Source organism: Hemitrygon akajei, chromosome 15 (genome assembly GCF_048418815.1).
Source record: "Hemitrygon akajei chromosome 15, sHemAka1.3, whole genome shotgun sequence".
Taxonomy (NCBI): Eukaryota; Metazoa; Chordata; class Chondrichthyes; order Myliobatiformes; family Dasyatidae; genus Hemitrygon; species Hemitrygon akajei.
In genome coordinates this window covers 28,201,064-28,223,883 of record NC_133138.1, presented here as the reverse complement: position 1 = coordinate 28,223,883, position 22,820 = coordinate 28,201,064, and the positions used below count along the sequence as shown (strand labels likewise).

The 22,820-nt window shown below is 44.0% G+C and overlaps 1 protein-coding gene across 1 annotated transcript in view; it reads left to right on the top strand.

The window, feature by feature from the left end:
* Positions 1–22,820, top strand: part of rad50 (RAD50 homolog, double strand break repair protein) — a 166,891-nt gene that overhangs the window by 71,765 nt on the left and 72,306 nt on the right. Inside the window, exons 13-15 of the mRNA XM_073067338.1 lie at positions 13,547–13,722; positions 16,250–16,487; positions 19,856–20,045. Of these exons, the coding sequence (XP_072923439.1) occupies positions 13,547–13,722; positions 16,250–16,487; positions 19,856–20,045 (604 nt within the window). The remainder of the gene's footprint in view (positions 1–13,546; positions 13,723–16,249; positions 16,488–19,855; positions 20,046–22,820) is intronic.

The following is a 22,820-nucleotide window of genomic DNA, read 5'->3' as shown; positions in this document are numbered from 1 at the left end:
CTGCACTGTAGAGAGGTCAAAGGAGAATTACCAGACTGGTTCAAGCTGACAGGAAGGTGACATGTCACTTAAATAACTATACATCACTATGGTGGTGTGCAGAAGAGCATCTCTGAATGCTCAACATGTCAAACTTGAAATAGATGGGCTACAACAGCAGAAGACTACAGTGGGCTGTACTCCTGTGGCCATTTTATCAGGTACACTCCTGACACCTCCACCCCAAAATGTTAAACTGGCTTAGTCTCTTAATAAGGCCAGCAGCTAGGCAGTGCTTCAGTTCTTTATCTTTAGGCCTCAGTCAAGCCTAAGTTCCTGTTTTGCATTTTTTTCTTTTTCCTTTTGTAATTTATAATGTTTCTTATTATGTATGGCACTGACGCAAAACAACAGATTTCGTGACATGTGCCAGCCTGGTTCTGATTCTGAGGTCATCTCCAAGTACAACAGCAAAGTAATTCTTCTGAGAAGCTTAAGCTGGTCTGAGTTAGGTTGGTGGGGGGGGGGGGGGGTGCGATTATAAGAAATCATTTTGTTACTCTGGGTTGTTTTTCTCTCTCGGGCACCATTTTGAGTAAAAAGAGTTGAAAGTCACATTACTGGGAAAATATAAATACTTATAGCAGAGAGAAAAATCTTGTGAAAGATCGTATAGGTATGTTACTGTCTACTACCTTGTGATTTATTGGAGGTCTTGTTTAAGTGTTAGAAGAGTGTTGCAGTTGTAACCCACACTATTATATTTCTGTCATAAACCCTTTTTGGAAATGTTCAATCACTAATTCCAAATCCTTTGCCTAAAAGAAACTCGGTCTGTGTAAAATTACGAATTAACACTTGTGTTTCAGTATAGGAGGGGACTTTTCTGGCTGCTTTTAATCGCAGGTTTTGTGGTAATGGAGTTGATTCCTCTTTCTGCCCCTTCTGAGCTCTTGGGAACCATCTGAGTCTTATCAGGTGAGAAATAGAAAGGAGGGCTGTACTATTGAGGGGTGCCAACCACAGAATTGTAGCTAGGTTTGCAAGCGACTACTTGCAAAGATTGAGAGAAGATTGCTCGTCTTTTTTGCTTTACCTTGAAGATGTTACAGGAATCGGACAAGAGGGTGGAAATATTGATGACTGTCAACCAACTGGCGTAGTTTTTTTTTCTTTCTGATAGCTTGTTGCGCTGTCGTAACGAGGTAAGTGGTTGGCAACTGCAGATAGCGTAACACATCACGTCCTGTGTGTTGGTGTAGGATGACTTCGGTACAAGTTTATCTCCATGGATTCGAAGATTGCCACATAAAGGAAAGACAAAAACCACTTGACAAGGCATGAATGACAAAAGCGTGAAGTGAAAGAGACTGTAGGTGCTGGAATCTAGAGCAACAGTCAAGGTGCTGGAGGAACTCAGAAGGTCAAGCAGCACCGATGGAGGGAAATGGACAGTCAATGTTTCAGATCAAGCCCAATCCAGATGCAGGATTTTGACCTGAAATGTTGGCTGTTCATTTCTCTCCACGAATGTTGCCTGACCCGCTAAAGCCATCCAGCATCATTATGTTTGGCTTTGGTTTCTGGAAACAGTGGTTATGTTAGAGGTGTTCTTGATTGGTGACTTCCCACTTTTCTTGTATTTGCTCCTCTTTTGGACCTGGGGCAACATATAACCATGTTTGCCGGCATGTTTTCAACAGCAGTCAATTCCTATTTGGCTGCAGGTGGCGCCGGAAAGTGATGACCCTTTGCATTCCGCCTCGAAGAAAATCATCGTATTCCCTTTTCAGCACTACTGCAGCTGAAATTCAGTCATAGCCATGGGTGCTTCAGTAAGCAACATTGTTTTAAGACGTTTAGAAAATCCACCTTTGCTGCAAAACAGCAACATTTCACGACATATGCCAATGATAAAGTTGATTCTGAATACAGATCAGATTTGGCTGAAGAGCTAACAGCAGCTGGAAAGTGAAGGCACAACAGCAATTATATTTCTGGAGTTAGGGGAGATTTGGTATGTCACCAAAGACTCTCAAGTTTCTACAGGTGTACCATGGAGAGCATTCTAACTGGTTGCATCAGTTGTCTGGTATGGGGGTGGTGGGGGGGGCTACTGCGCAGGATCAAAATAAGCTGCAGAGAATTGTAAACTTGGTCAGCTCCATCATGGGCACCAGCCTTCGTAGTACCCAGGGCATCTTCAAGGAGCGATGCCTCAAAAAGACACTGTCTATCATTAAGGACCCCCATGTCATGTTGTCATTCCTACCATCAGAAAGGAGGTAGAGAAGCATGAAAGCACACATTCAACGATTCAGGAACAGCAACTTCCCCTCTGCCATAGATTTCTGAATGGACATTGAACCCATGACTACTTTATTTTTGCTCTACTTATTTAACTTAACTATTCAATGTATTTACATTTACTGTAATTCACATTTTCTATTGTGTATTGCAATGTACTGCTGCCGCAAAGACAACAAATTTCATGATCATGCCAGAGATATTAAACCTGATTTCTGATTCTGAATCAGCATTCAAAATTCAGCATCCCAATGCCAGAGCTTCTCACCGCTGCCCCGCTGCATTGATTTCTTCCAGACTGTCACATTTCCTTCAGTGGTAAATGAAGAATCTCAGGGAAAAGGCCATTCACCCTGCAGACTGCCACAGGATTGAGTTTACAGGGACACAGGGAGCCCAGACACAGTGTGTCAGGTTGCTGTCTTGATTCAAAAACCAAAGTACATTTATTATCAAAGTATGTGTACAGAATACAACTCTGAGATTTGTTCTCTCACAGGCAACCACAAAACAAAGGAACACCTGGAACCCCTCCAAGTAAACATCAAACATCCAATGCACAAAAATAGAACAAGTTGCACAAAGGGCAGAAAGCAAGTGAACAGCATGTAGAACATCAAGCATCAAACCGGGAGTCCAGTAGTATTTAGTTCAATTCAGCGTCACAGTGCTAGCCCAGTATGGGCTGCATGCTGAGCCATTCTTCGCTGAAGCACCCCGGTCCGCATTGATCAAAAACAGGAGTACCTAGACTCTAGAAATACTTGCACCATGAACCTCAAGATCCCCCAAAACAAGTCTATAATCTCACCAATCAGTCCTTGCGGCGTGGAGCCCAAGGCTCCTGCATTTTCCTCTGACAACAGCTAGTGAGAGGGAGAGGAAGAGCAGCCAAACACAGGCAGACAGCACCACTCTCCACTGCTGAGAGTGGACCATCCTCCACTCTCGTCATAAGTCAAGGAATCAACAAAACTAGTATCTGGTTAGCTTGGTATTGGTGGTAGGGAAAATGTTAACGTTACTCATAAAGGATGTGATTGCGGAACACTTACGAAGTATCAACTGGATTCAACAAAGTATTTTATAGTATGAAAGAGATACTATTTTTGAACAAGCCACTGAAGTATTTTTGTGGATGTCTGGTAACGGGTGGTACAGTAGTGTACGGTTTGTGTAATGCTTTACAGAGCAGCTGTAAGACTCGGGTTCGGTACTCCAGAACCTATGTTCGTACATTCTCCCCGTGACTGCGTGGGATTCCTCCGGGAGCTCCAGTTTCCTCCAACATTCCAAACAAACATCTGAGTTAGGCTTAGTAAGTTGAGAGCGTTCTGCGTTGGCGCAGGAAGCGTGCCGATGTTTGTGGGCTGGCCCAGTGCATCCTCAATGCGAACGACATATTTCACCCTATGTTTCGATGGTTCAGTCTACGTGTGACTGATGCCTGACGTGCTAGGATGTCGTTCATCACTTTTAGCTCGGTGCTTAACACGATCACCCCTCAGAGGCTGGTGGGTAAACTGTCCTCATTAGGACTCTGTAAGAGGACCTCCTGATGGAAAGGCCCCAGTCAGGCCCAGTTGGCAGCGACATCTCAAACTCCGTCACGCTGAGCACTGGTGCCCCCCACCCCCGGGGTGTGTACGCAGCTTGCTGCCGACTCGCGTCTTCACTGCCATGTTCAGCTCAAACCGCATCATCAAGTTTGCTGATGATACTGTAGCGTTTGGCCTCATCAGCAACAACAATGAGTCAGCATACAGAGAGGAGGTAGAAAGGCTTGTCAGATGGTGTGAGGATAACGGCCTGAGTCTTGGTGTGCACAGGATGAAGGAAATGATTGCGGACTTCAGGAAGACACAGGTGTTCCACTCTCCATTGCACATCAATGGCTCTGCTGTGGATAGAATGAAGAGCAGAAAGTTCCATGGTGTGCACAGAATGGATGATCTAACCTGAACCCACAACTCCTCTTTATTAGTCAAGAAAGCACAGCATCATCTACACTTTCTGAGGAGACTGAGGCATGCAAGGCTCCCCACTCCCATTCTAACAGCTTTCTACTGGAGCACCTTTAAGTATGTCCTGTTTGCTGCATCATTGTGTGGTACAGAAGCTGCAGGGCACTGGGCCTCAAGATCCTATGGAGAATAGTAAAATCTGCTGAGAGGATCACTGGGGTCTCCCCCCTTTTTTTGTGACCTTTACTGGGAGCATTGTATACAAAGAGCCCAAAATGTTTTTGAGGATTCCTGCCACTCTTTTACCCCCTACCATCAGGAGGGAGGTACACCAGGACTAGGACTGCCAGACTGGGAAACAGCTTCTTCCCTCAGTCTGTGAGACTAATGAACACCCTGCCACCACCGAGGTCTTGTCACCAGGACAGCGAGCAGTTTACTGTTTACCTGTGCTGCACGCTTCACGTACTTTGTAAATTACATTTTATTAACATGTTTCTGGTGATGTTTTGTTTTATGCACTGTGTGCGATGTATGTTTTGTGGGTGCACCATGGTCTGGAGGAAATTTGTTTTGCTTTCTTGTGTTGGAACATGTTTCGTTTGGTTGTATGTACAGTCAGATGGTTAAGTGCCGCCCGTTCTGCTTCCCAAGAGAGTTCTCCTCCGTGATCCTGGCCACAGTTTACATCCCACCAAGTGCTGACATTAAACAGGCGCTTAAGGTACTGAGTACTACAGTCAGCAACCAACCTTTCAAATCATTATCCAGGACTTCAATCAGGTTTGTTTGAAGAAATATCTGTCCAGTTATCAGCACCTGCACACCAGGGGTCCCAACACATTTGACCACAGCTGTACCATAATAAGGAATGCCTATCGTTCCATGACTAGACTGCGTTTCGGGAAATCTAATCACTTGGCTATCCTCCTACCTGCACAGATAGAGGCACACAGCAAGCTCCAGAGATTAGGACAGCAAAGAGATGGTCACAGGAGGCAGAAGAGTAGATACAGGACTGCTTCAAGTCAGTGGACCGGGTTGTGTTCAAAGACTCAACAGAGGATCTGAATGAATGTACCACGGTTGTCACAGACTTCATTAAAAAAAAAGTCGTAAATGAGTGGGCCCCACAAAATCGTTCAGAGTCTTCCCCAACCAAAAGCCCTGGATGAACCAAGACATCTGCAATTTGCTGAGGGCCAGATCAGTGTCCTTCAGGTCTGGTGGTCAAGTAAAAATACAAGAGGTCCAGGTATGATCTCCAGAAAGCCATCTCACGTGCAAAGTGGCAATTCTGGGCAAAACTTCTCAACGTTTGTGACAGAGCTTGAATGTTTTCACCTCCTACAAAGTGAAACCAAGCAACATAGACGACAATAAGGTTTCATTCCCAGATGAGCTCAGTGCCTTCTATACTCGCTTCGGCTGTCAAAACATAGGAAAACCTTCACAAGCTCACATTGATTATCCTATGATTTCAGCCTCTGAGGCCGACATGACAGCACCCTTCAAGAGGGTGAGGCAGATGGGGTAGCTGGCTGAGTGTGCTGATCAACTGGCTGGAGTGTTCACCGATATCTTTAACTTCTCGCTACAGCGGTTTGAGGTACTCACCTGCTTCAAGCAGGCCTCAATTATACTGTTGCCAATTAAACTGCCTCAGTGACTATAATCCAGTAGCACTAACATCCACTGTGATGAAGTGCTTTCAAAGGTTGATAATGAAACAAATCAAATCCTGCCTAAGTAGTTATTTGGATTCATTCCAATATACCTCCAGTCACGATGGGTAAATAGCAGATGCCATTTTATTGGCTCTTCTCGCAACCCTGGAATGTCTGGACACTGAAGATACATACATCAGGATGCTGTTCATCATCTACAGCCCTGAATTCAACACCGTCATCCCCTCAAAACTAACCAATAACCTCCAAGACCGAGGCTTCGATACCTCCTTATGCAACTGGATCCATGATTTCCTTACTCCCAGACCCCAGTCATTTCAGTCTAGCAACAACATCTCCTCCACGTTCTCCGTCAGTACAGGTGCACCACAAGGCTGTGTGCTTAGCCCCCTGGTCTACTCGCTTTACGCCCATGATTGTGGGACTAAGCACAGCTCCAATGGCATATGTAAGTGCGCTGGCAGCACCGCTGTCACTAGCTGAATCAAAGGTGGTGATGAATCTGGCTGAGTGGTGCCACAACAATAACTTCTCACTCATTGCCAGGAAGACCACTTTGCTGACCATTGACTTCAGAAGGAGGAAACTGGAGATCTGTGAGCTGGTCCTCATCAGAGGTGGAGAAGGTCAGCAACATTAAATTCCTCAGTGCTATCATTTCAGAAGCTCTGTCCTGGGTTCAGCATGTAGGTGCCATTATGAAGAAAGCGCAGCTGTGCCTCTGCTTTCTTAGAAGTATGTGAAGGTTCAGCATGTTTTCTAAAACTTTGACAAGCTTCTGTAGATGTGTGGTGGAGAGTATTATATATTGATTGCTTGCATCATGGCCTGGTAGGGAAACACCTTTGTTCTCGGATGGAAAAGCCCACAAGAAGTAGTGAATACAGTTCAGTTCGTTATGGATAAAGCTCTCCCCACCACTGAGCACATTTACCCAGAGCACTGTCACAGGAAAGCAGCATCCATCATCAAGGACCCCCACCACCCAGGCCATGCTCTCTTCTTGCTGCTGCCATTAGGAAAAAGGTACAGGAGCCCCAGGACTCGCACTAGCAGGTTCAGGAACAGTTATTACCTCTCAACCATCAGGACCTTGAACCAGGGGGATAACTTCACTCAACTTCACTTGCCTCTTCACTGAACTCTTGCTACAACCCATATACTCTTCATCACACATTCTTGACATTTATTTTTTTAATTATTTTTTCCTTTTGTTTTTGCACATTAATTGCACATTGGGAGTGGTCTTTCATCGATTCTACTGTGTTTCTTTGTATTTACTGTGAATGCCCACAAGAAAATGAATCTCAGGGTTGTATATGGTGACATAAATATACTTTGATAACAAATTTATTTTGACAGTAAACTTGAACTTGACAATTAAAGCTAATGTTTTTTTCTAATCTTTAAGATAAATTATTGAGAACGAGTGTTTGTGGTGAATTTAATTTGTCACACCGATAGTGCTATGCAAAAGTAGAGCACAGGGTTGGAAATAAATTTATGAATTGAAAACAGGTTAGCAAGCTGGAAACAGAGAGAGAGGAATAAACGAATCTTTCTTGGAATAGCAGACAATAATGAATGGGGAAACACCAGGATTCTTGGAATCCCAAATACAGAACTGCAAAATCCTTAGCACATACATATAGCTTGGGAGTCTAAGACTTTTGCACAGTACTGTATTTGTCAACGTAGAGCGGAGAGCAAGTTTGTAAATCTGGCGGGAGCACAGGATGTTGGGAATGATGAGAGTGGAGAACTGCGGGTAGGGTGTGGGGCAGGTGGCAGAGGTGGTGCGGGTGCAGACACACCCAACCCTGAAACACCAGGCAAGGTCATTTGATTACAAATAATTGATTTCTGGTCATCACAGGAGTCTCTCCAGTGCTTCCTATTCCCTCTCCGCTCTCTCCCCCTTTCCCCAACCATGATTCCTACTCCCTCTCCGCTCTCTTCCCCTTTCCCCAACCATGATTCCTTCTCCCTGCCCCCTTCCCACTCTCCGTCCACAAGAGAGACCCATATCAATGACTCGCGTATGTCATGAAATTTGTTTTTTTGTGGCAGGAATACAGTGCAATACATAAAATTATTATAGTACTGTGCAAAAGTCTTAGGCACCCTAGCTGTACATATGTGCCTAAGTTTTTTGCACAGTATTGTTATATGATTTATATGAATGAGGGAGCTGAGTGTAATGCTTCCTAATTTGTGATTTTAAGGAGAATGTAAAGACGCTTCTGTGTGATTTTTGACAAGTTGAGCAAGTGCACAATTACATGGGGTTGTTGTAATGTGGATCAATGTTGATTCGTGCAGTTCAGTAGGAAAACTAAAATGCAACATGATATTTCAATGGTGATAGATTGGAAGCTGTTGAGGTACCATGAGATCGAAATATTCCTGCATATTGTTCGCTAAAAGCAGACATTACAGGTGCAACATTAGCAACCTAAGTGGTAATCCGGAGGTTTTGAGTACAGGATGAAGGGTGTCTTACTGCAGTTTTACAGGCACTTGATGAGACAACTTCAGTAGTGTTCTATGCAGATTTGGTCCCTTTAATAAGAAAGGATGGACTTTTATAAAATGGACTGTTATAGACTGCCTGTACTGTAGCCGTGTATCTCTATTGCACCTTGTGTGCAAAACCAACAGCAGCCAGCTGATGGCAGAATTGAGCAGCCAACAAAGTGATGACAAGTGTCTCCACCTTCTGGTAGTTCAAAGTTCAACAATTCAGAATACATTTATTATCAAAATATGTATACTGTATAGTACTGAGATTCATCTCTTTACAAACAGCCACAAAATAAACTCAGTAGACCCCATTAAAAAAGGCCATCAGACACCCAATGTATATAAAAAATAGTCGTGCAAACAATAGAAGTAAGCAAATAACATTCAGAACTGAGGTTCACGAAAGTGAATCCACAGCCAATGAAGCTGGTCACAATCGATCCAAGAGCCTGTAATTGCAGGCCACAGCCTTGGTTCAGTACAGAGTTCAGTAAACCTGGCAGAGCAGCAAGCTGAACACCAGCCCGTCCTCCTTCTCTGGCCTGGACACCTTGACCTTTGCAATCTAGTCCAACGCTTAAATCGCCCAAACCTCAGGTTGTTCCTCAGTCTCGGACCTGGGCCCTGTTGCTTTGATATGCTCTCAGGCCCAGGCTCTACTGGCTTCTATTTGGCCCATACTCAAACTTTCTAATCTGGCCCAGCACTTAGGTCAGCCACACAGCAATTTAGATAGATAGATAGATACTTTATTCATCCCCATGGGGAAATTCAACTTTTTTTCCAATGTCCCATACACTTGTTGTAGCAAAACTAATTACATACAATACTTAACTCAGTAAAAAATATGATATGCATCTAAATCACTATCTCAAAAAGCATTAATAATAGCTTTTAAAAAGTTCTTAAGTCCTGGCGGTAGAATTGTAAAGCCTAATAGCATTGGGGAGTATTGACCTCTTCATCCTGTCTGAGGAGCATTGCATCGATAGTAACCTGTCGCTGAAACTGCTTCTCTGTCTCTGGATGGTGCTATGTAGAGGATGTTCAGAGTTATCCATAATTGACCGTAGCCTACTCAGCGCCCTTCGCTCAGCTACCGATGTTAAACTCTCCAGTACTTTGCCCACGACAGAGCCCGCCTTCCTTACCAGCTTATTAAGACGTGAGGCGTCCCTCTTCTTAATGCTTCCTCCCCAACACGCCACCACAAAGAAGAGGGCGCTCTCCACAACTGACCTATAGAACATCTTCAGCATCTCACTATAGACATTGAATGACGCCAACCTTCTAAGGAAGTACAGTCGACTCTGTGCCTTCCTGCACAAGGCATCTGTGTTGGCAGTCCAGTCTAGCTTCTCGTCTAACTGTACTCCCAGATACTTGTAGGTCTTAACCTGCTCCACACATTCTCCATTAATGATCACTGGCTCCATATGAGGCCTAGATCTCCTAAAGTCCACCACCATCTCCTTGGTCTTGGTGATATTGAGACGCAGGTGATATTGTTCCTTGCTCTTGGGCCCGAGCCCCACCGCTTCAATTCGGCCTGCACTCACCATGTCGCAGCCATCCTGCACCAGGTCGTACAGACATTTCAGAAGCTTAACTCCAATGGGGAAGCTGTAGGCTGTTGATTGTAGTGATTGTTTCCAAGAAAAGGTGTGAGTAGTAAAGTAGTTGATTTGTTTGCTGCCAACAAGTCATCACTGTGGTTCACCAGTGCCATCTTAAACCGGAACTTTGTGTTAAATGGTTTGATGTGTTCAAATGAAAATAATCCTGCCTTAGATGCTGTATCATGAGAGAACATATTCATCATTTCTGTCTCCTACAATATATCAAAATGCATGTAAAGGCCATTTACTGGTATTTGGTAACTAATAATGTCCCCTCGTTTATAGTTATTGATTTTTTTAAAAATTTCATTTGGTTTATAACTCTTTGTTACTTAGCCTCTATCTTCTAATGATTTTGCACCTGGGGAGATTTTTTTTTTTGCTGACAGCACCATGTGGAGCAGGGGTTCCAAGACTTTTTGAATGCCATGGACTGATACGTTAAGCAATGGTTCTGTGGACCTCAGTTTGGGAGTCCCTGATTTCGAGAGAAACTTGGTCTCTGTCTCATTAGGATCTCAGTTTAATTTTTAATGCTTCACTTATTTACAATCCTGACACATTGCTCAGTCACCAAATACCTCTCTTCACTGTCTGCATCTCTCTCCTCTCTGTTCTGCAGACTCACAAACTGCATGCTAATTCCTGGGTTTTAATATTTCTTGTTGTAATTTATAGTAGTTTCTGTATTGCGCTGTACCGCTACCACAAAAGAACAAATTTCATGACAAGTTGTATGTCAGCGATAATAAACCGGATTCTGATTCATCGGTTTTAACATTTGAGCAATGTGTCAATGTGCTGGGCTCGTACTCGCTGGAGTTTAGAAGAATGAAGGGTAACTCCTTGAAACTTATCGAATATTGAAAGGCCTAGACAGAGTAGGCGTACAGAGAATGTTTCCTTTTGTGGGAGAGGCTGGAACCGGAGGGGCAAACCCTTAGAGTATAAGGGCACTTTAGAACAGAAATGAAGAGGAAATTCTTTAGGCAGATGATGCTGAATCTACAGAATTTATTGCTCTGGATGGCTGTGGAGGCCAAGTCATTGGGAATATTTAAATTGGAGATTACTAGGTTGTTGATTAGTAAAGTTGTCAATGATACGGAGAGAAGACAGGAAAATAAGGTTGAGAAGGATACTAAATCAGACATGATGGAATGGTGAAGCATTCCTGATGGGCCGAATGGCCTAATTCTGCTCTTATGTCTTATGGCTTATTTCCAACTTGCTACGCGGGTTACAAGAAGCTCACAGGAATGGAATTGCTCTGTAACCTGGTGAGGATCTGTACTTCCCACTTGCCTGAGATACAGAATTTTTGTTCTATTAGCCTCTGTGCAAGGGCAATGTTACCTTGTTTTAATTCTGGCTGAATTCTCCCCATAGGGCGTTCTGCTGCTCCAACCTCACCTTATCCTAATGTAGTGGTCGCCAACCCGTCGATCTTTGAGACTTTCCCAGTAGATCCCGAAAAAAAAAAGAAAAATAAATACACAAGTACTGTTGAGAGATTGTTTCTGGGTTGCAGGGGTTTAGTTATGTTCTTTCTGCCCAGTGTGCATGCGTGTAGCTCCCCCACCACACACCACAGTAGAAAAGACCGGAAGTAAAACCCCGCAACCCGGAAGCAACTTCTCTTTACAAACAGCTTCCGTGGCGGGGGGCTATTGCTATATTATCATTATCTTAATTTGTATTAACTTATCTTTATCATGCTCATGTTAGAACACTTCTCCCCCTTTTGAATTCCAACATACTCAAATGTAAATAACTGGGAAACAAAAAAACAGTGGTGTCATTATCTTGCGTACCTCTGAAACTTATACTAGTGTCTCAGTAACAGTTTACCAATACAAAACACCTGAAAAACGTGGCAGATTCAACATTCAGTCTAACAAAGAGAACTGTCCATTCAAATGTTCAGTCTGTCGGGAGGTTTGCGAGGGCGCTGTGCTGCAACAAATTAAAATTATGAAATCTAAGTACAGGACCTGTCATACAGACAGACACCTCACAGACTGTCTCAGACTGGCTGTCTGTAGTTATGTGCCAAATTTCTCACTCCCAAATAAGGAGTGAGTCAAAAGTAGCAGTCAAATACGGGACACTTGTGTTTACCCTGAGAAAGACTACCGTGACCATGAACCCTGCGCGGGCACGTGTGTGCACATGCGTGTACGCGCCCATTTTCTTTTCTACAAATCAGTTTTGGCTTAATCTTCCCGATTCTGTTAAGTGAAGCTACACAGTGTACATACATTATTTCTACTTCCGTGTTGCGGGGTTTTACTTCCGGTCTTAATCTGCCCGGTGTACAAGCGTGTGACTAACCGATTTAGTAGGTCGATCTTGCCTTTCACTAAGGCTGAGATAAGGGACCTTGGGCTTAAAAAGATTGGTGACCACTATCCTAATGTCCTAGAAATCCCGGGAATATGAGGAGCGTTTCGTGGCTTTGGGCTGGTACTTGCTGAAGTTTAGAAGAATGGGGGCGGGGGGTGGTTTGAATTCATTGAAACCTATTGATAATTGAAAGGCCTGGAGAGTACGGATGTGCAGAGGATGTTTCCTCTAGTGTGGGAGTTCAGGATCAGCGGGCACAGCCTCAGAATAGAAGGATATCTTTTTAAAACAGGAAGTTCTTTAGCCAGAGGGTGGTGAATCTATGGAAATCATTGCTGTGGAGGCCAAGTCTTTTAAAGTGGGGGTTGATAGGTTCTTGATCAGGAAGGGCATTCGAAGGTTACAGGGAGGAGGCGGGGGAATGGGGTTGAGAAGGATGATAAATCAGCCATGGTGGAATGGTGGAGTAGCCTCAATGGGCCAAATGGCCTAACTCTGCCCCTATGCCAAATGGTCTTACCTGGCAGCTGGTGTTGTACTAGCACAATGCTAACTGCTGAGCCTCCGTGCTGTCCACTTAATAGGTAACCGTGAAACAGCCGCGAATACCCATCAGCGCTCAACAAAAGTGAAGACCGCAGACAGGACTTGTGATACACATCAGCTGCTCCCATGGATCCTGATCCAGGGCTGGGGGGTGGGATTCTGAGCAAGTGCTATGTGTTGCCCAGGGAGACCTGCAGGCTAATAGAGGGAAGGAGTACTTTGCACCCCCTTTGGTAAAACTACAGGAAGAGTTTTCCCTGTTGCCTCCCACCTTGAAATTTACCGACGTTACCCGTCTTGACTTTAAATCAGTCAGTACAACTGTCTGTTTTAAAGTCCATCCTGTAACCTAGGTGACTCCTTGTAAACTTCCATATTGTTTACTGTATTTCAGATCAAATCCTTTTGGTTCATTGAGTAGCCTTCATATCCTGATGCCTTAAAAGTTAATTTAAAGCTGGGATCTTCAATTAAATCAAAATGCCAAATCCGTTGGGCTTACATTGAGCCTTTGCCTTTATTCCTCTTGGATGTTTATATTGAATTATCTTTTTTTTCCCTCTGCAACTTTCAGTAAGAACTTGGCTTCGGCAGACCAGAACAAAAACCACATAACTACTGACCTGCGGACAAAAGAACAGCAGCTCACTACATACGAAGACAGGCTCTTCGATGTGTGCGGAGAACAGGATTTCGAAAGCAATCTGTATAAACTGAAGGATGATATTGAGAAGACATCAAAGCAAAGAGGTGGGGTTTGTTTGTTTATTTATTTAGAGATACAGCACAGAACAGGCCCTTCTGCCCTACGAGCCGCACCATCCCACAACCCACAGTTTTAACACTGGCTAATCACAGGACAATTTGCAATGACCACCAGTATGTCTTTGGACTGTGGGATGAAACCAGAGCACCCAGAGGAAAGCCCACACAGTTCTCGGGGAGAACGTACGAACTTTCTTACGGAGGATGCCGGAATTGAACTCCAGACTCTGGAAAGCCCTGAGCTGTAATAGTGTTCAGCTAACTGCTCTGCGATGGTGGCGCTATTGTGGGCTCATTGCAATGTGATGGAGATTTTTTTTGGTTGGCATTCAAGCTCTTAGTGCTTATGGTGGAATGTTATCGTAGAGTTTAATGCTATTTAGTTCTTGCTGGTAAATGTCTTCAAGCATATCCATTTAATTGGACTTTCCACCATCTGCTTTACCCAGCCAAGGCATTGATCACGTTTGCCCCTTTTCCCACCTCAACACACTTCTCTACCTAAAATGCTTTTGTACCTCTTACTCTTTTGCAGCGACATCATTTGAATCCTTTAACATTTTTCATTGCAAATTGCAAAAAAAAATTACATCACGGGCATAGCCCTCCCTATTTTTTGAGCAGCTTTAAGATGAGGCAAGGTAAAACTTTATTTATCCCGAAGAAAATTGTTGTTGCAGTGTTGCTCAGCAGAAACTAACATCTCTCATCAGGAGATGGAGAATCTTCATTGCTGCTCTAGCACCGATAGCGTGGACAATAGTAAGGATTTCACCACCTGATGCTGAGGCGATAACAACACAGAAACAGTTTCTACACCTTGAGCTCTGAGCTTTATATTTGTGTCTTTTTACAAGCATCTCATCAGTGTCTCCAGAGGCAGAAGTTCAGTACTCAAAAGCAGTTTAAATAGCAAAGAGGCTGTGGAGAGTGGCTACAGGGAGGGTCAGTGCTATAAATAAAGCAAGACTTAACCGAAATCGAGACCAAGGGAGAAAAGACCAAGCTTTCTGGTTTAGGCCTTAAGACATAGCAGCAGAATTAGGCTATTTGGGCCTTCGATTCTGCTCTGCCATTCACTTTTGGCAGAGAATGCTACAGCGCTGTGGGTTTAAAGAAGTCAACCTGGTGACTGAGTGATATTTAGGAATACTGTGCTTCTGGACCAATAAGCCCGTGCCGCCCAGTCGCACCATGTGACAAATTAACCTCCTTTAATTTGGAGTGTGCGAGGAAACTGGAGTATCCGGATGGACTTTGATGACCCAAATGAAGTTTAACAATCTCTCACCAATACAGTTTCTAGATATATTCAATTGATGAGAATTGAATTACACACGTGGACTGCGATTTCCAGTAACATAATTGCTGTCAGTGACAGAAGGGACTGCAGATGCTGGGAATCAGGAGCAACACGCAAAACACTGAAAAAACTCAGTGGGTCAGGCAGCATCTATGGAGGGAAATAGACAATCAGTGATTCAGGTCAACTGAATGATTGGCAGAGAAAAGATCTTGCCCCTCAGCTGTCTGTTCTCCTCCCCCATAGGCAGTGGCTGACCCTCTGAATTCCTCCTGAATTTTATGTGCTGCAACATAATTGCTGCCCCATCTTCACTTTTTTTTTATCGCATATTCATTGGAGGGAGGTTCACTAATTTCTGACAATTTCTCCCCTTCCCCATTCTTTTCCTTTTCCATACCCCTCTCCTCTCACCTGCTCATACACCTACTCACCCCCAGAGGGGGGAGCCACTCCTCCTTCCCTTTGTCCCATGGTCCTCTGTCCTCTCCTATCTGTTTCAGCCCTTTACCCCTTCCACCAATCACCTCCCTGCTTCTTATTTCATTCCAACCTCCCTCACCCACCTACCTTCCCCCTTACCTTTCTTCGCCTATCACTCACCAACGTGTACACCTTCCACCCTCCCTACATTATTATACTAGTTTCTGACTCCTTCTGTCCCAGTCTTGATGAAAAGTTTCATCCCAAAACACCTACCGTATATTCCTCTCTGTAGATGCTGCCTGACCTGCTGAGTTCCTAGAGTTTTGTATGTACTGCTCTGGAAGCACTCAAAAGTCAGGCAACACAATAGAAGGAAATGTAGTGAGTACTTCTGGTCCAGTCAGTATGGTTGCTTTTTCCTCTCTCCAGATTTCCAGCATCTGCAGTTTTTCATTAACCCAGCAGATTCTGCAGATGCTGGAAATCTAGAGCAACACACACAAAATAGTGGTGGAACCCAGGTCGGGGAGCATCTATGGAAAGGAATAGTTGACATTTGGGCCTGGGCCCTTCATCAAGGCTGAAAAGGAAGGGGAAAGACCCCTTCTGCAGTTCAAATTTTGTTTTGTTCAGATGGATTTTGAGGGAGTTCTGTTACTCAGACCACCTTTAGCACCTGCCAAGAATGAAGATGTTAAAAATGAAATCTCCCATTGCTGTGCAGCCCTATCCCTGCGGGGAATGACTGAATTTGTTCGGCCGTTTGTTTTCCCTTACTTGCAGCCATGCTGTCTGGAGCCACGGCCGTGTATAGCCAGTTCATTAGCCAGCTGACGGAGGAGAACGAGCCCTGTTGCCCAGTGTGCCAGCGCACCTTTCCGTCGGAGGCAGAGCTGCAGGACATCATCGAGGACCTGCAGTCGAAGCTTCGCCTCGTTCCCAACACGTTGAAGTCAACTGAGTCAGAGCTGAAGAAGAAAGAAAAGCGTCGTGACGAAATGATGGAACTCAGGCCTTTCAGGTATAAAGCAAACACAGCTGCCCTTTATCTCTTGTTGCCTGCTGATCAATTCTCCATTGGATTTGCAGAGAATCAAGTCATAGAAAACTACAGCACAGAAAACCCTCCCATTTATGTACCTATCCAAATTTCTCTTGAAAGGGAGAGAGATGGAGATAGCAGATTATCTGTGAGATAGTGTAGAGATCAAGAGAGTGATTGGTGTGGGTCAGAGGGTTATAAAGGGATGTTAATTACAACCTACAGGGTTTGGAATATGAGGGAATGAATGAGAATAGAGGAGATGGGGCATGGTTGCAGAATAGTCAGAGTAATGCTCCTCCAGCTCCGGTGGCCTTGGTTCAATCTTCACCGCTGTGTGCAGTTAGTTTGTACGTGACCCTGTGCGTTTCCTCCAGGTGGTCCAGTTCCCTCCAACATTCCAAAGGTGTGCAGGTTAGTAGGTTAATTGGTCAGGTGGGTACAACCGGGCAGAGCAGTTTCATCGGGCCAGCTAGACGGGCCTGTTACAGTGCTGTAAAATGAAGGTAATGCCAGAACTGTGAGTTACAAGATTTTATTTTATTTATTTATTGATTGGTTGGTTGGGATACAACACAGAATAGGCCCTTCCATCCTTCGAGCCACGCCACTCAGCAATCTTCAATTTAGGCCTAGTCTAATCATGGGAGAATTTGCAATGACCAATTCACCTACCAGCTGGTACGTCTTTGGGCTATGTGAGGAAACCGGAGCACCCGGAGGAAACCCATGTGGTCACGGGGGAAAACGTTCGAACCCCGTACAGGCAACGGCAAAAACTGAACTCGTGTTACCTGGTACTGTAAAGCATTGTGCTAACCACTACGCTACCATGCCGTCCATTGCGGTCACTGGATACCCAAAGCAAATTGAAATTGTTTATTTTTTATTGCTATCTGCATTCACAGACTGCAAAAGACTGTATAGTCTACAAGATAACCCTGACCCTGACTGGGTTAATTCCTCTCCCCTCTGATTGACAGACTTTCCAGAACACCAGCTGTGATTAGGAAGCCTTTCTCTGCCCATTCAGAGCTGGCATCAGCACTTACACTCTGTGACCACACTATTAGACACACCTATCCACCACCTCGGTGTGCAAGTATCTTGCTAATATCTAATCCGCCAATCATGTAAAACTAATTCTTATTCTGAAATGCATGCAGAAACAGTCGAGGTTCAGCAATATCAGAACACAACAGTCTCTAGGTTTAACAAACACAAGGAAATCTGCAGATGCTGCAAATTCAAACAACATCACACACAAAATGCTGGTGGAACACAGCAGGCCAGGCAGCATCTATAGGGAGAAGCGCTGTCGACATTTTGGGCCAAGACCCTTCGTCAGGACTAACTGAAAGGAAAGATAGTGAGAGATTTGAAAGTAGTGGGGGGAGGGGGAAAGGCGAAATGATAGGAGAAGACCGGAGGGGGTGGGATGAGGCTAAGAGCTGGAAAGGTGATTGGCGAAAGTGATACAGAGCTGGAGAAGGGAAAGGATCATGGGACGGGAAGTCTCGAGAGAAAGAAAGGAGGGGGGGAACACCAGAGGGAGATGGTGAACGGGCAAACAACTAAATATGTCAGGGATGGGGTAAGAACGGGAGGAGGGACATTAACGGAAGTTAGAGAAGTCAATGTTCATGCCATCAGGTTGGAGGCTACCCAGCCGGTATATAAGGTGTTGTTCCTCCAACCTGAGTTTGGATTCATTTTGACAATAGAGGAGGCCATGGATAGACATATCAGAATGGGAATGGGACGTGGAATTAAAATGTGTGGCCACTGGGAGATCCTGCTTTCTCTGGCGGACCAAGCATAGGTGTTCAGCGAAACGGCCTCCCGTCCCATGATCCTTTCCCTTCTCCAGCTCTGTATCACTTTCGCCAATCACCTTTCCAGCTCTTAGCTTCATCCCACCCCCTCCGGTCTTCTCCTATCATTTCGCCTTTCCCCCTCCCCCCCCCCCCCACTACTTTCAAATCTCTTACTATCTTTCCTTTCAGTTAGTCCTGACGAAGGGTCTCGGCCCGAAGCGTCGACAGTGCTTCTCCTATAGATGCTGCCTGGCCTGCTGTGTTCCACCAGCATTTTGTGTGTGTTGTTGTTAGTCTCTAGATTTAACAGAATGGTGTGAAAAACAAAAAAAAATCTATGTAAAACCTTGAAGTAGATGGCCTACAACAGCAGAAGGCCACACCGGGTTCCATTCCCATAGTCATTTTATTAGGTATACTCTGTACCTAATCAAGTGGCCACTGAACGTACAATTCAGTTTGTGTCACTGCCCACCTTGTCTCAAACGTTCCCTTTATTCTCTTCACCCTTCCCTTTTAACTGGCCTTTTTAATTTCATTTCTGAATAAAATAACTCCAGTTCCACTGATATTATCCCATTTCTTCAGGATATATTGAATTTTAGATTAAATTTGTGCTCCCTTTATATGGTTTAATGTAGCATTAGCAATCTTTCACACTGTTCCTACACTGTTAGGCATACAAAATTATGAGGGGTATAGACAGAGTAAATGCAAGCAGGCTCTTTCCACAGAGGTTTGGGTGGGGCTACAACCAGAGGTCATGGGTTAAGGGTGAAAGGTGAAAAGTTTAGGGGAACATGAGGGGAAACTTCTTCACCCAGAGGGTTGTGGGAGTGTGGAATGAGCTGCCAGCACAAGTAGTGCATGCGAGCTCGATTTCAACGTTTAAGAGAAGTTTGGAGAGGTATATGGTTGGTTGGGGTATGGAGGTTGATGGTCCTGTTGCAGGTCGATGGGAGTAGGCAGTTTAAATGGTTTTGGCATGAACTAGATGGGCCGAAGGGCTGCTTCTGTGCTGTACTTCTCTATGTGTCTTAAATGAGGAGGCAGATCAGGATTTTTGTTAGTCTGAAAGAGAAAATAGGTCTGGTTCAAAAATAATTCCTGACCTCAGGGCCCAGGCAGCGTTTCTGCATAGTATTAACTATGTTATTCTGATTGGAGTCATTTGCACTCATCCTACCACATCCCCCCCCCCCCCCCGCACCCATAATATCAGTGTTTAAGCCCCCATTTCATTTTGCATAGATGGCTGAATTTGGAAAGTACTTGGTGTTCCATCAATCTACAGAAATGCAGCCTAAATTTGAGTTTATACGGAAGCAAGACTAACATCAATGAGTTATGCCATATAACAAACAAGCCTATTGTATTTCAGTAGAACAGGTGCAATGTCAACCTCACACAAGGTGCATCAAGGCATTTATTTAAGGTTCAAATATTTTTCTGTCTCATTTGATCAGCCTCCATTTTTTTTTTGTCTGTAACATTTACTTAAACTTCCATCAAACTTTTTCTGTTCTGCAGGGAAACAATCATTGAACTTAAAGAAAAAGATCTGCCTGAGCTTCGAAATAAACTGCAGAGCATCAACCGAGACATTCAGCACCTGAAGAGCGATATTGAGAATGAGGAGACTCAGCTTGCTTGCTTGATATCGCAGGAAGGCTCAGCAAAATCATGTCTGCAAGACATATCACATATGGAGAGATACCAGGTACCAGTAGGCAGGCTGTGTTCTAAAATAAAAAAGAGAAAATGCTGGAGAACGTGGCGGATCAGGCAGCTTCTGTGGAAAGAGGTGCAAAGTATATTTGGAAGAAAGAAAGAAAGATTAACATGTTGCATGTACATTGAGACATGCAGTGAAATGCATCGTTTCTGGTACCAGCATAGCATGCCCACAGTTTACTTAATCCTTATCCCAACATCTTTGGAAAGTTGGAGGAGACCTGAGTACCTGGAGGGAACCTGCGCAGTCACAGGGAGAACATACAAACATTAATGGGAATTGAATCGAATCAGTTATCTCTGATACTATAGTGATTACAGTAACCCCGGGCAGCGTGACCAAGTTGTGCACCAGAGTGTAGCTGAAGTCACACCCATTGCGGACAGATTTCGGCTGGGAGGAGTTAATCCCTCCCTCCCTGATTTCCTGATCCCAGTTCGCTGAATAACCCTCTCCTGCACCTCTCACCCGCTGCTCCTTCCAGCTGAGCACGATTGGGAGACTTACACAAAGTATGAGATCGCACAAACTGCAGAAGTTTGACGGCTGGTTCTCCACACTGAGGGACCTCTCTTCACTGATCACAGCCACCTTGTTTCAGTTGATCATGACCTTTCTATATCAGAATATGGGTCAAAAATAAACTGATTCCAATTCCAGACCGAAGTGTTTGAGAAATAAACCCAACGGGCAGAAGACCGAGGGCTAAATTCCTGCACGTACCGAGCACAGTCATAGGGAGCACCTGGAGGAAACCGCACAGTCACGAGGAGAACGGTGCCGCCTCCTTTGTATCGAGTCTGGTCAATTCATCAGGCCCTTCATAAATGCTTTTTCTAGCCACTGTGCAAAGTTCAAAGTAGAGTCTTGATGTTGATAAGATTTCAAGCCATGTATTATGAATGCAAATCTTTTATTATCTTGCCTTTAATATTCTTTATTTACTAACTTATTTCTGTCCTGTTACAATGAAAAGTGTTTTTTTTTGGTAGCCAGCACTAAGTTACCAGATTTGGATTTTCTGAGATTGTTTATGCTTTCACCTCGTTCCAGCATTGTTCTCTTGAGTTCCATTCAGTGTTATAGTTGACCACAGCCACTCCATTGATTATTTCCCATCTACACTCAGTGGCCATTTTTAATTATGTACCTCCTGTACCTAGTACAACAGCCATCTGATGCTGTAGTTCATGTACTTCAAGGGGTTGTGCATTTAGAGTAGGTTTTCTGCACACCACGTGTGTAATGTGTGGTTACTTGAGTTGCTGTCACTTTCCTGTCAGCTTGAACCAGTCTGGACATTTTCCTTATCAACGCATTTTCACACACAGAACTGCTACTCACCAGATTTTTGTTCGTCACACCATTCTCTGTGAACTCTATATACTGTTGTTCATGAAAATCCCAGGAGATCATTAGTTTCTGGGATATTTAAACCACCCTGTCTGGTACCAACAATCATTCCATTGTCAAAGTCACTTAGATCACATCTCTTCTGCATTCTGTTGTTTGGTCTGAACAACAACTGAACCTCGTGACCATGTCTGCATGCTTTTATGCATTGAGTTGCTGCCACATGATTGGTTGATTAGATATTTGCATTCGCGAGCAGATATTCAGGTGTACCTAATTAAGTGACCACAGAGTATATGTGCTCAGTCTCATGCTGTGGCTTTCTTTAACCCCTTGTTGTGAAATTCTTACCACACCATGGTCTCACGGTACCTCAGTACCTTTCTCCATCTTTGTAATTGTAAAGGGCCTCTGTCTTTCTCTGTATTCATCTTTAATATCAAGGTTGTCTAAACTGTTACTGGCAATTGATAGCCTTGTAGCCAAGCATATAGGTCCTTGGATACTATTATTAAAATAAGTTTATTATCGTCACATGTACAGAGGTACAGTGAAAAGATTTGTTTTGGTTGCCAACCAGACAGATCATTACATCACATCAGGACTGGAATTTGCAGCCTAAATCTCTATGCCCGTCCCACTTCCCTACTCTTAACCCTCTTCAGCAACCATGCTGGTTTGATCTGATGTCACACAGCACAGAAACAGCACGTTGGCCGACATGTCTGTCATAATCCCACCTGCTAGCGATTGTTCCATTATGCTCATCCAGGCATTACCAAAATGTGAGAGTACTAGCCTCCATCAACATCTCAGGCAGGACATTCTAAATACCAATTACCACCAGAGTGGAAAAAAAATGTCTTCAGATCCCCTTTCAACCTTCCCCTCTCAAGTCTTTACCCTCTTTTTTTTATAGATACCACTGCTCTAGAGAGAAGTTTCCCTCTATGCTCCCTATCTATTCCCCACATAACTTTGTTTATCTCTCTCAGGACCCTCCTCAGCTCTCAGGCAAACCAACCCAGCTCATCCAGTGTCTTCTGAAATCTGAACTGTCATCCCAGCCTATTTCCTGGTAAAACTCCTTCAAATCCTGTCCAGTACAGTCATGTCCTTCAAACAGTGAGACAACAGAAATGAATCATCAATGTGATCGAACTGATGTTTTGTAAAGTTTTAAAAGTTAAAGTTGAGTTCATTGTCAAATGCGCAATTCAATGTGTTTAATGAAAGCCTTACTTGTAGCAGCATCACAGGCATAGTGCATCAGATACAAAACTTACTAAACATAAATTATACACAACGCTTAAAAGAAAGGATACAATTAAAGCTAATTAAAAACAGGATTCATTATAGTGCAAATGATATGTTAAGATCATCATCATCATTTTGAGCTGTGTTGTA